At 33.7% G+C, this 16,507-nt stretch overlaps 1 protein-coding gene across 1 annotated transcript in view; it reads right to left on the bottom strand.

Annotated features, from left to right (window-relative positions):
* Positions 1–15,485, bottom strand: part of ALX4 (ALX homeobox 4) — a 95,780-nt gene extending 80,295 nt beyond the window's left edge. The window contains exon 1 of the mRNA XM_072119007.1: positions 15,418–15,485. Coding sequence (XP_071975108.1) covers positions 15,418–15,445 — 28 coding nt within the window. The 5' untranslated portion in view covers positions 15,446–15,485. The remainder of the gene's footprint in view (positions 1–15,417) is intronic.
* Between the last annotated feature and the right edge of the window lie 1,022 nt (positions 15,486–16,507).

The raw sequence follows: 16,507 nt of genomic DNA on the forward strand, positions 1-16,507 counted from the left end.
ATATCTACCTATCTATCTACAACTATCGATGTAGATGCTGGACGGATTGTAAATAATTTCCTAGTCGAGTTACAAGCAAAATTGCGACCCATTGTGCACTGTATTATACTCCGTCCAGTATCTAAATCATAGTGTAGATAGATATATGGATAGATAATGAAATATAGATAGATATTAGATATATGGATAGATAATGACAGATATTAGATATATAGATAGATAATGAGATATAGATAAATATGGATAGATAATTATATGTAGATCTGGATAGTTTGTATAATGTTGCGATCTTTCACCATGTTATTAGAATTGTCACAGTTTCTATTTAAAACAAAAATAACAATTTTCCTTGTTCACATTGTAAGGAGGAGGACCCCAAATATCACCCCAATAATAAATAAGCTCACAACTATCTGCAATCCCTAAAACTGACACCCCCTCTCCCCCAGGTGAGCTTCATGGATACATGTGGGGTAATTCCTGCAGATCATTTCATGTCCTATAATAAAGTAAGATATAAGGGTCTGTGTCCTCTATAGGGTTATTATAACAGTGCTGAGACTTGTAGTTCCTCAGGAGCACCAGCGCCCTCTAGCTGCTGGACGTCACAAGCACCAGATTAACCCTTCCTTCCTCTGCCGCTCCTTACATCACGGCTCTAGGGTTGAAGTTTACAAGTTTCACTAAAAGTCAGTGCCCCCCCTCCCCTCCCCTCCTATAAAATCCTATTTCCGGTCACTTTATTCAGTGTCCACATCAAAGGAGGAATTCTATAAAACTTTATGAGCAGTGGTGACAGATAAGAGTCCTGTCCCAGGAGCTGACACTTCATTCATGGGGATGCCCCAGAGTCCTGTCCCAGGAGCTGACACTTCATCCCTGGGAATACCCTGGGCCAGGAACTGAGCCAAGGAAAGCTTCCAGCGAGATCCATGTCTGATCCTCCTCACTGGCTCCTTAATTCAATCCTTATTTCTCCCAAATCAGATGGGGCTCCCCTGCAGCCGGAGGAGAGGAGCCTGCAGACACTTATCCCTGGTCTGGGGCTGAGTACTACCAATCTGGGCTGAAGAGCTGACAATCTAGCTCTTTTTATAACCAGAACCCCCAGCATGCCCTGGATAGCTTTATATTTTATTTTTATTATATATATTTTTTTCATTTAAAAAAAATAATAATTTGGTAATGGAAAAAAATAGTAATTTATTTTGTAATCATTTATTTTGTGCCAATAGGGAGATTTTTAATAAAAAAAAAAAATCCTTGCAGCAAATTTTGACGCTGGTTTTAATGTAATTGATGAAAGCGAAAAGTAGGGGGACCCCCTAGACTCTGACCCTGCCCCTAATTATTACATTATTATTATCCATCTCATATCTATCCAATGTAAAATATTGTAACAAAGGAAATCAAATTTCCTTCAAAATTATTTATTTTCAGTTCGTTGTATGATTTTTAGGCAGCATTTCTGTGCACTATACAATATATACACTACACAGTACACAATACATACACTATACAATATATACACTACACAGTACACAATACATACACTATACAATATATACACAGTATACAATACTATAATATAATACACTATACAATATATACACAGTATACAATACATACACTATACAATATATACACTACACGGTACACAATACATACACTATACAATATATACACTACACGGTACACAATACATACACTATACAATATATACACTACACAGTACACAATACATACACTATACAATATATACACTACACGGTACACAATACATACACTATACAATATATACACTACACAGTACACAATACATACACTATACAATATATACACTACACGGTACACAATACATACACTATACAATATATACACTACACAGTATACAATACATACACTATACAATATATACACTACACAGTATACATTACATACACTATACAATATATACACTACACAGTATACAATACATACACTATACAATATATACACTACACAGTATACATTACATACACTATACAATATATACACTACACAGTATACAATACATACACTATACAATATATACACTACACGGTACACAATACATACACTATACAATATATACACTACACGGTACACAATACATACACTATACAATATATACACTACACGGTACACAATACATACACTATACAATATATACACTACACAGTACACAATACATACACTATACAATATATACACTACACAGTACACAATACATACACTATACAATATATACACTACACAGTACACAATACATACACTATACAATATATACACTACACAGTACACAATACATACACTATACAATATATACACTACACGGTACACAATACATACACTATACAATATATACACTACACAGTATACAATGCATACACCATACAATATATACACTACACAGTATACAATACATACACTATACAATATATACACTACACAGTACACAATACATACACCATACAATATATACACTACACAGTATACAATACATACACTATACAATATATACACTACACAGTACACAATACATACACTATACAATATATACACTACACAGTACACAATACATACACTATACAATATATACACTACACAGTACACAATACATACACTATACAATATATACACTACACAGTACACAATACATACACTATACAATATATACACTACACAGTACACAATACATACACTATACAATATATACACTACACAGTACACAATACATACACTATACAATATATACACTACACAGTACACAATACATACACTATACAATATATACACTACACAATACATACACCATACAATATATACACTACACAGTACACAATACATACACTATACAATATATACACTACACAGTATACAATACATACACTATAAAATATATACACTACACAGTACACAATACATACACTATACAATATATACACTACACAGAATATAATACATACACTATACAATATATACACTACACAGTACACAATACATACACTATACAATATATACACTACACAGTACACAATACATACACTATACAATATATACACTACACAGTATACAATGCATACACTATACAATATATACACTACACGGTACACAATACATACACTATACAATATATACACTACACAGTACACAATACATACACTATACAATATATACACTACACAGTACACAATACATACACTATACAATATATACACTACACGGTACACAATACATACACTATACAATATATACACTACACGGTACACAATACATACACTATACAATATATACACTACACAGTATACAATACATACACTATACAATATATACACTACACGGTACACAATACATACACTATACAATATATACACTACACAGTACACAATACATACACTATACAATATATACACTACACGGTACACAATACATACACTATACAATATATACACTACACGGTACACAATACATACACTATACAATATATACACTACACGGTACACAATACATACACTATACAATATATACACTACACAGTATACAATACATACACTATAAAATATATACACTACACAGTACACAATACATACACTATACAATATATACACTACACAGAATATAATACATACACTATACAATATATACACTACACAGTACACAATACATACACTATACAATATATACACTACACGGTACACAATACATACACTATACAATATATACACTACACAGTACACAATACATACACTATACAATATATACACTACACGGTACACAATACATACACTATACAATATATACACTACACGGTACACAATACATACACTATACAATATATACACTACACGGTACACAATACATACACTATACAATATATACACTACACGGTACACAATACATACACTATACAATATATACACTACACGGTACACAATACATACACTATACAATATATACACTACACAGTATACAATACATACACTATACAATATATACACTACACAGCACACAATACATACACTATACAATATATACACTACACAGTATACAATACATACACTATACAATATATACACTACACAGTACACAATACATACACTATACAATATATACACTACACAGTACACAATACATACACTATACAATATATACACTACACAGTACACAATACATACACTATACAATATATACACTACACAGTACACAATACATACACTATACAATATATACACTACACAGTACACAATACATACACTATACAATATATACACTACACAGTACACAATACATACACTATACAATATATACACTACACAGTATACAATACATACACTATAAAATATATACACTACACAGTACACAATACATACACTATACAATATATACACTACACAGAATATAATACATACACTATACAATATATACACTACACAGTACACAATACATACACTATACAATATATACACTACACAGTACACAATACATACACTATACAATATATACACTACACAGTACACAATACATACACTATACAATATATACACTACACGGTACACAATACATACACTATACAATATATACACTACACAGTACACAATACATACACTATACAATATATACACTACACAGTACACAATACATACACTATACAATATATACACTACACAGTATACAATACATACACTATACAATATATACACTACACGGTACACAATACATACACTATACAATATATACACTACACGGTACACAATACATACACTATACAATATATACACTACACGGTACACAATACATACACTATACAATATATACACTACACGGTACACAATACATACACTATACAATTTATACACTACACAGTATACAATACATACACTATACAATATATACACTACACAGTACACAATACATACACTATACAATATATACACTACACAGTACACAATACATACACTATACAATATATACACTACACAGTATACAATGCATACACTATACAATATATACACTACACAGTATACAATACATACACTATACAATATATACACTACACGGTACACAATACATACACTATACAATATATACACTACACGGTACACAATACATACACTATACAATATATACACTACACAGTACACAATACATACACTATACAATATATACACTACACAGTATACAATGCATACACTATACAATATATACACTACACAGTATACAATACATACACTATACAATATATACACTACACGGTACACAATACATACACTATACAATATATACACTACACGGTACACAATACATACACTATACAATTTATACACTACACAGTATACAATACATACACTATACAATATATACACTACACAGTACACAATACATACACTATACAATATATACACTACACAGTACACAATACATACACTATACAATATATACACTACACAGTATACAATGCATACACTATACAATATATACACTACACAGTATACAATGCATACACTATACAATATATACACTACACAGTATACAATACATACACTATACAATATATACACTACACAGTATACAATACATACACTATACAATATATACACTACACAGTACACAATACATACACTATACAATATATACACTACACAGTACACAATACATACACTATACAATATATACACTACACAGTATACAATACATACACTATACAATATATACACTACACAGTACACAATACATACACTATACAATATATACACTACACAGTACACAATACATACACTATACAATATATACACTACACAGTACACAATACATACACTATACAATATATACACTACACAGTACACAATACATACACTATACAATATATACACTACACAGTATACAATGCATACACTATACAATATATACACTACACGGTACACAATACATACACTATACAATATATACACTACACAGTACACAATACATACACTATACAATATATACACTACACAGTACACAATACATACACTATACAATATATACACTACACAGTATACAATGCATACACTATACAATATATACACTACACGGTACACAATACATACACTATACAATATATACACTACACGGTATACAATACATACACTATACAATATATACACTACACGGTATATAATACATACACTATACAATATATACACTACACGGTATATAATACATACACTATACAATATATACACTACACAGTACACAATACATACACTATACAATATATACACTACACGGTATACAATACATACACTATACAACATATACACTACACAGTACACAATACATACACTATACTATATATACACTACACAGTATACAATACATACACTATACAATATATACACTACACAGTATACAATACATACACTATACAATATATACACTACACAGTATACAATACATACACTATACAATATATACACTACACAGTACACAATACATACACTATACAATATATACACTACACAGTATACAATACATACACTATACAATATATACACTACACAGTATACAATACATACACTATACAATATATACACTACACAGTATACAATACATACACTATACAATATATACACTACACAGTACACAATACATACACTATACAATATATACACTACACGGTACACAATACATACACTATACAATATATACACTACACAGTACACAATACATACACTATACAATATATACACTACACAGTACACAATACATACACTATACAATATATACACTACACAGTACACAATGCATACACTATACAATATATACACTACACAGTATACAATGCATACACTATACAATATATACACTACACAGTACACAATACATACACTATACAACATATACACTACACAGAATATAATACATACACTACAATACATACACTATTGTACACACAGTATACTGAACACAATATACACAATTTACACTACAGCACACACACTAAACAGTGTACACTATATACTGCACACACACACACTCCAACACATCCACACTATACACTACAGACACAATGTACATTATACACACTATAGGCTACACACACTATATACAGCACACACTATACACAGTATATACTGCACACCCAATATACACTGTACACTACGGACACTATGTAGGATATACATTACACACTATACACTGTACACTACAAACACACTATGTATTATATACATTACACACTATACACTACAGTACACACACTATACTTACACACTACACACTATACACTGTACACCACAAACACACTATGTAGTGCATTCATTATACACTATACACTACACTACACACACTATACAATGTACACTGCAGACACTCTATGTATTATATACATTACACACTATACACTACACTACACACACTATACAATGTACACTGCAGACACTCTATGTATTCTATACATTACACACTATACACTACACACACTATACTTACACACTACACACTATACACTGTACACCACAAACACACTATGTAGTGCATTCATTATACACTATACACTACACACACCATACAATGTACACTCCAAACACTATGTATTATATACATTACACACTATACACTACAGTACACACACTATACAATGTACACTGCAGACACTATGTATTATATACATTATACACTATACACTACACACACTATACAATGTACACTCCAGACACTATGTATTATATACATTACACACTATACACTACAGTACACACACTATACAATGTACACTGCAGACACTCTATGTATTATATACATTATACACTACACTACACACACTATACAATGTACACTCCAGACACTATGTATTATATACATTACACACTATACACTACAGTACACACACTATACAATGTACACTGCAGACACTCTATGTATTATATACATTATACACTATACACTACACTACACACACTATACAATGTACACTGCAGACACTCTATGTATTATATACATTATACACTACACTACACACACTATACAATGTACACTCCAGACACTATGTATTATATACATTACACACTATACACTACAGTACACACACTATACAATGTACACTGCAGACACTCTATGTATTATATACATTATACACTATACACTACACTACACACACTATACAATGTACACTGCAGACACTCTATGTATTATATACATTATACACTACACTACACACACTATACAATGTACACTCCAGACACTATGTATTATATACATTATACACTATACACTACACTACACACACTATACAATGTACACTGCAGACACTATGTATTATATACATTATACACTATACACTACAGTACACACACTATACAATGTACACTGCAGACACTATGTATTATATACATTACACACTATACACTACACTACACACACTATACAATGTACACTGCAGACACTCTATGTATTATATACATTACACACTATACACTACAAACACACTATGTAACGCTTTCATTACACACTATACACTACAGTACACACACTTTACACTGTACAGGACAGACACACCGGGGCACTCACTAAGGGCTTTGCGGCAGTTTGCTGGTGCCCTCTGTCGTAGCAGTGCAGGAGGCGCCAGATTCATGAAGAACGTGCGCCAGAAATCCTGAATTTGGCGCCCCCTACAGTATACACAGGGAACTGCACATAGTACACCCTGCACATAGTACACACTGCACATGTAACTGCACATAGTACACACTGCACATGTAACTGCACATAGTATACACTGCACATAGTACACACTGCACATAGTACACACTGCACATAGTACTCACTGCACATAGTACACATTGTACATAGTACACATTGTACAGGACACTGCACATAGTACACCCTGCACATAGTACACCCTGTACATAGTACACACTGCACATAGTACAAACTGCACATAGTACACACTGCACATAGTACACACTGCACATAGTATACACTGCACATAGTACACACTGCACATAGTACTCACTGCACATAGTACACATTGTACATAGTACACATTGTACAGGACACTGCACATAGTACACCCTGCACATAGTACACACTGCACATAGCACACACTGCACATAGTACACACTGCACATAGTACAAACTGCACATAGTACACACTGCACATAGTACACACTGCACATAGTACAAACTGCACAGGATACTGCACATAGTACACACTGCACATAGTACTCACTGCACATAGTACACCCCTTGCACATAGTACACACTGCACATAGTACACCCTGCACATAGTACACACTGCACAGGACACTGCACATAGTACACCCTGCACATAGTACACACTGCACAGGACACTGCACATAGCACACACTGCACATACTATACACTGCACATAGTACACCCTGCACATAGCACACCCTGCACATAGCACACCCTGCACATAGTACACACTGCACCTAGTACACACTGCACCTAGTACACACTGCGCATAGCACACACTACACATAGTCCACACTACACATAAAACACACTGCACATAGTACACAGGACACTGCACATAGTACACACTGCACATAGTACACACTGCACATAGTACACACTACACAGGTAGCTGCACATAGTACATACTGCACATGGTACACAGTACACAGGTAGCTGCACATAGTACACACTACACATAGTACACACTGCACATGGTACACACTACACAGGTAGCTGCACATAGTACATACTGCACATAGTACACACTACACAGGTAACTGCACATAGTACACACTGCACATAGTACACACTACACAGGTAGCTGCACATGGTACACACTGCACATATTACACACTGCACATAGTACGCACTGCACATAGTACACACTGCACATAGTACACACTACACAGGTAACTGCACATAGTACACACTGCACATAGTACACACTACACAGGTAGCTGCACATGGTACACACTGCACATAGTACACACTGCACATAGTACACAGGACACTGCACATAGTACACCCTGCACATAGTACAAACTGCACATAGTACACACTACACATGTAGCTGCACATAGTACACACTGCACATAGTACACAGGACACTGCACATAGTACACACTGCACATAGTACACACTGCACATAGTACACCCTGCACATAGTACACACTGCACATAGTACACAGGACACTGCACATAGTACACACTGCACACAGTACACACTGCACACAGTACACACTGCACATAGTACACAGGACATTGCACATAGTACACTCTGCACATAGTACACACTGCACTGGTCTTAGTAAATGTTCCCCACTATGTAGAATATACATTACACACTATACATCACACACTCACATGCTGTATACTGGACACACACACATTCGGTATAAAGCACACACAGTACATTATACACCCAGTATATACTGCACACCCACTGTACATTATACATACTATATATATTGCACACAAGATACACTGTACATTACAGATACACTATGTAGTACATACACTATACACTACACACACCCATGACAAGCTGTCAGTGATTTGTGTCCCATTTGTCCTTCATCTCTAGGACATTCTGAGAAATACAATTAGATAATTCTTCCAGTTGCTGTTATATTTCCTTTTTTTTCCCTGACATTAACCCTTAATGTGTGACTGCAGACACGTGGTATCTGTCCCCTGTTTATCTACAATACAATCACAAGAGAAATTAAGCTTTATATGAAGAAACTGTGCACAAGTCCTCAGGTCTGAGAGACCATCCACTGTGTTACATTGTATCACAGATATTGTAAATATTGGTAACAACGTCCCCCCCTGAGAGACAGGTTGGGCATCCACTCAGTATTATACTGTATACACAACATGGATACAAAACCAGCTCACAATATATGAGGTATATACAACCAGGACAGTAGTGTACCTTATACACAGCCAGTATATAGAACTACTGCAACATCAGAGAAACCAGGACAATATGCAAAGTGTATGGAACCAGCACATGGTATAGAGGTATATACAACCAGCACATGGTATAGAGGTATATACAACCAGCACATCGTATAGAGGTATATACAACCAGCACATCGTATAGGGGTATATACAACCAGCACGTCATATAGAGGTATATACAACCAGCACATGGTATAGCGGTATATACAACCAGCACGTCATATAGAGGTATATACAACCAGCACATCGTATAGGGGTATATACAACCAGCAAATGGTATAGAGGTATATACAACCAGCACATCGTATAGAGGTATATACAACCAGCACATCGTATAGGGGTATATACAACCAGCACATGGTATAGAGGTATATACAACCAGCACATGGTATAGAGGTATATACAACCAGCACATCGTATAGAGGTATATACAACCAGCACATCGTATAGGGGTATATACAACCAGCAAATGGTATAGAGGTATATACAACCAGCACATGGTATAGAGGTATATACAACCAGCACATGGTATAGAGGTATATACAACCAGCACATCGTATAAAGGTATATACAACCAGCACATCGTATAGAGGTATATACAACCAGCCCATCGTATAAAGGTATATACAACCAGCCCATCGTATAGAGGTATATACAACCAGCCCATCGTATAAAGGTATATACAACCAGCACATTGTATAGAGGTATATACAACCAGCCCATCGTATAGAGGTATATACAACCAGCACATCGTATAAAGGTATATACAACCAGCACATTGTATAGAGGTATATACAACCAGCACATCGTATAGAGGTATATACAACCAGCCCATCGTATAAAGGTATATACAACCAGCCCATCGTATAAAGGTATATACAACCAGCACATTGTATAGAGGTATATACAACCAGCACATTGTATAGAGGTATATACAATCAGCACATCGTATAGAGGTATATACAACCAGCACAATATTATAATATACATCCAGAGCAGTACACAAAACCCATGTAAAACAAGCAATATAAAGTATCAGAAACCAGGACATTATTTAGAGGTATATAGAACCAGGACAACATGTACGGCTAAGTTCACACTACGGTTCCTTCCCTCCGTTAAAAATGTAAAGAATTGGGGGTTGACGTATCAGTTAAAAGTCCCACTGACATCAATGTAAATGTTATGTAATCCGTCATCCATTCTTACTGCAGCCTCCGGCATTTTTTTCTGTCCAAAATAACCGCATGGATATCGGATCCTCGCCTACACGGAACATAACGGATAACATAAAATTTACATCGATGTCAATGGGATTTTTAAGTGATACGTTAAACCTCCTGCCTCTCTGAGACAAGAAATATAAAGTATCAGGACAATGTGTAAGGCTCAGTTCACATCACCGTTCCTTCCCTCCGTTAAATTAAATGTATATTTTATGTTGTCCGTTATGTTCCGGTCAGGCAGGGATCCGTTATCCATGCGTTTTTTTTTTACAGAAAAATTGACGGAGGCTGCAGGGCTTTCCCTCATGGATAACAAACCCCCTTAACATCATTACAACATATGAATATTAAATATTCAATAGAACCAGGACGACCCAATAGAACCTACAAAATGGCTGCGACATATTGTACAGCTGTGTTTGTGGAGTTGTCCTGCGCTCAATAACTTGATGTAACTGGGTGATTTTTGGAAATTCTGTGGAGTAGCAATGAAGTCATAGTAGTGGATATGTAATCAAGTACAGGCGGTCCCCTACTTAAGAACACCCAACTTACAGACGACCCCTAGTTGTAAACGGACCTCTGGATATTGGTAATTTATTGTACTTTAGCCCTAGGCTACAATAATCAGCTGTAACAGTTATCACAGGTGTCTGTAATGAAGCTTTATTACTAATCCTGGTTCTGATGACAATCCAACATTTTAAAAATCCAATTGTCACAGAGACCAAAACATTTTTAATTTTGGGGTTACAATTCAAACTAAATTCAACTTAAGAGCAAACCTACAGAACCTATCCTGTATGTAACCCGGGGGCTGCCTGTGCAGGGCTCTATATAATGTACAATAATCCTGTATAAGATGCAGGGACAGGTCCAAATCACAGGAACATACTAGGAACACAAGAGAACAGTCATGTATCAGATAATGATACATATAACAACCTGATAATGATACAGATAATGATAATAAATATAATAATCTGATATTGATACATATAATAATGATACATATAATAATAATCTGATAATGATACATATAATAATGATAATAAATATAATAATGATAAATATAATAATAATCTGATAATGATACATATAATAATCTGATAATGATACATATAATAATGATACATATAATCTGATAATGATACATATAATGATAATAAATATAATAATGATAATAAATATAATAATGATACATATAATAATGATAATGATACATGTAATGATCTGATAATGATACATATAATAATGATACATATAATCTGATAATGATACATATAATGATAATAAATATAATAATCTGATATTGATACATATAATAATGATAATAAATATAATAATGATACATATAATAATGATACATATAATAATCTGATAATGATACATATAATAATGATACATATAATAATGATACATATAATGATAATAAATATAATAATCTGATATTGATACATATAATAATGATAATAAATATAATAATGATACATATAATAATGATAATGATACATGTAATGATCTGATAATGATACAGATAATTGCACCAGGTCCAATCTCCTATCTGATATAGGAATAGCATCATTGTGCCCCCTGTATGATAATGCAGGATGGATGGATCAGTATTGGTTCTGTATAAGATGGGTAGTGAGGGTCAGGATCAGATATAGAAACAATAGTGTATATGATGTGCACTCTGATGGATGATAGACATGTAATGTAGGATATAGGGACCGCAATGGGGACATTTAAGGACAGTCCAGTATAATAAGGAGATGGGGATTTACTGTTATGACATGTTGGGAACACAAATGTACATCCCTATAGAAGGAGGGGGCAGCACAGAGTTATCAGGAGACATCACCAGGTCCAGTCCTCTATAAGGTTTTGGAAGATGTTGCTCTTTCCCAAAAAGGTGATATAAGTCTCAGTGACTTGTAAATATAGGGACATTTATGGGACTTCTACTGCTGTGCCCTGTTTGGGTCAGGTGACAGAACCAGATCCAGTCCAGAATCAGACAAAGAAAGTAAGAACAGTCATCCCCAAAGCAGTGACTCTCATACATTATAGCAGGGAGATCATCTGTCCTGTGCACACTCTCAGTTACAAATCATATAATAAAAATGATAAAAAAATAAATATAAAAAAAATTAAAGACTTAATTGGAAGAATTTGATAACAAATGTGATGTAATTCTTTTAACCATCGTGATTTTATATCATTATTACTTCCTACTTATTGTTCTACATCAATTTTTAATTAGTCTTTAAATATCTTGTTACCTTTTTTTTTCAAATAGCTTTTTACCTACCCTAAATATCATTCATTATCATCCGTTTTTCATCCCCTTTCTATTCAGCGGTGTATTAGTTAAACTTATTACTTAAACTTTTTCTTGATTTTTCATGATACATTTTACTGAAATTCATTAGTAATTTTTTTAAAGTAAATTTTATTTTTCAAATAACGTTTCCTCTAATTTACTGTTATCATTGATTGATATCATTGCCCCTTTTTTTACTGTGGGGATTAAATTATTCTGTTAATCCCCACAGTAAATAATCAGCGGTTTCTATATATTTTTTTTAATTTGTATAATGTATTTCTTCTTATTTATTTATTATTTTTTAATTTGTATAATGTATTTCTTCTTATTTATTTATTATTTTTTAATTTGTATAATGTATTTCTACTTCTTTTTTAATTTTATCATTTCTTCTTCTCATTATTATAATGATTATTATTATAATTATTATTATTATTATTATTATTATAATGATTATTATTATTATTATTATTATTATTATTATTATTATTATTATAATGATTATTATTATTATTATTATTATTATTATTATTATTATTATTATTATTATTATTATTACTATTATTATTATAACACTTTATATCATATTAATATTAATATTTATTATGCCACCCCACTGACATGAGACCGCAATTACAAAACATTTCTACCATCCAATATAACCCCCTAGGTATTATGTATTTTAAATATGTATTTCTATGTTTTTTACACATTTATATTTATTTCATAAATTGTGTCCTCTTTTTTTTCGTGATGTCATTTCCGCTAAACGTCACTCTGACGTCAGCCCACATTTATTGTATATATTTGTGCGCCAACACATCTAAAAGTATATGTATTTTACACCTGAGGAAGGTCCCAGACCGGGACCGAAACGCGTAGTGAATCAATAAATACGTTTTTAAAAAAAGAACTTACCTAGAGTTTGCGAGTGGCTTCTGGACATTGCAGCGCCGGGATCAACGAGGTTTCCAATTTCACGTGTATCACCTGCAATATTATTATTTTGTATTACAGGCGGTCCCTTACTTAAGGACACCCAATTTACAGACGACCCCTAATTACAGACGGACCCCTCTGCCCACTGTGACCTCTGGTGACCTCTCTGGATGTTACTATAGTCCCAGGCTGCAATGATCAGCTGTAAGGTGTCTGTAATGAAGCTTTATTGATAATCCTTGCTCCAATTACAGCAAAATATTTTGAATCTCCAATTGTCACTGGGACAAATTTTTTTTTTTCTTCTGGAGCTACAATTATAAAATATACAGTTTTGACTTACATACAAATTCAACTTAAGAACAAACCTCCGGACCCTATCTTGTACGTAACCCAGGGACCGCCTGTATTATTTTTTTTATAGACAAGTTTCTTCTACGTTTTTCTTCTATATTATTATGTAATAGTTGTTTTTACAAATTGTTACTTTTACTGGATACAATAAATATATGTTACAATATTTCTGTATGACTTAGGGGCTTGCGGTCCAGTATCAGGGGCCACCGCTAAATAATTTAATCCGAGCAGCAAGTTTTATTTTCCTAACACCTGGTACTTGGAGGACGTCTTAAGTGCCTGGTGTTTTCCTATAATGTCGACAGAAAATGAGTCGGTTTTATCCGCTGCCAAAACATATAGCGGCTTATGGCTGTAATTTCTCATGGAATTCCATCTGCGGAGAAGCTCGGATAGGCAGATGAATGGATGCAGCGGGGACAGGGGGTTGTGTGTCCCTTATATCACTGTCATTGGGGGCTCTTAAGACGTTGTCCCGGGTGAATCTTGAAATATCTCTTCTATATCTGCTACAAAGTTTTGACTTTTAAAAAGTTTTTTTTAAAAAAAAACCCTTTTACTATTACAGGTGGTCCCCTACTTAAGGACACCCGACTTACAGACAACCCCTAGTTACAGACGGACCCCTCTGCCCCCTGTGATCTGGATACATTACTATAGTCTCAGGCTGCAATGATCAGCTGTAAGGTGTCTGTAATGAAGCTTTATTGAT

This window comes from Engystomops pustulosus, chromosome 7 (assembly GCF_040894005.1).
Source record: "Engystomops pustulosus chromosome 7, aEngPut4.maternal, whole genome shotgun sequence".
Classification (NCBI taxonomy): Eukaryota; Metazoa; Chordata; class Amphibia; order Anura; family Leptodactylidae; genus Engystomops; species Engystomops pustulosus.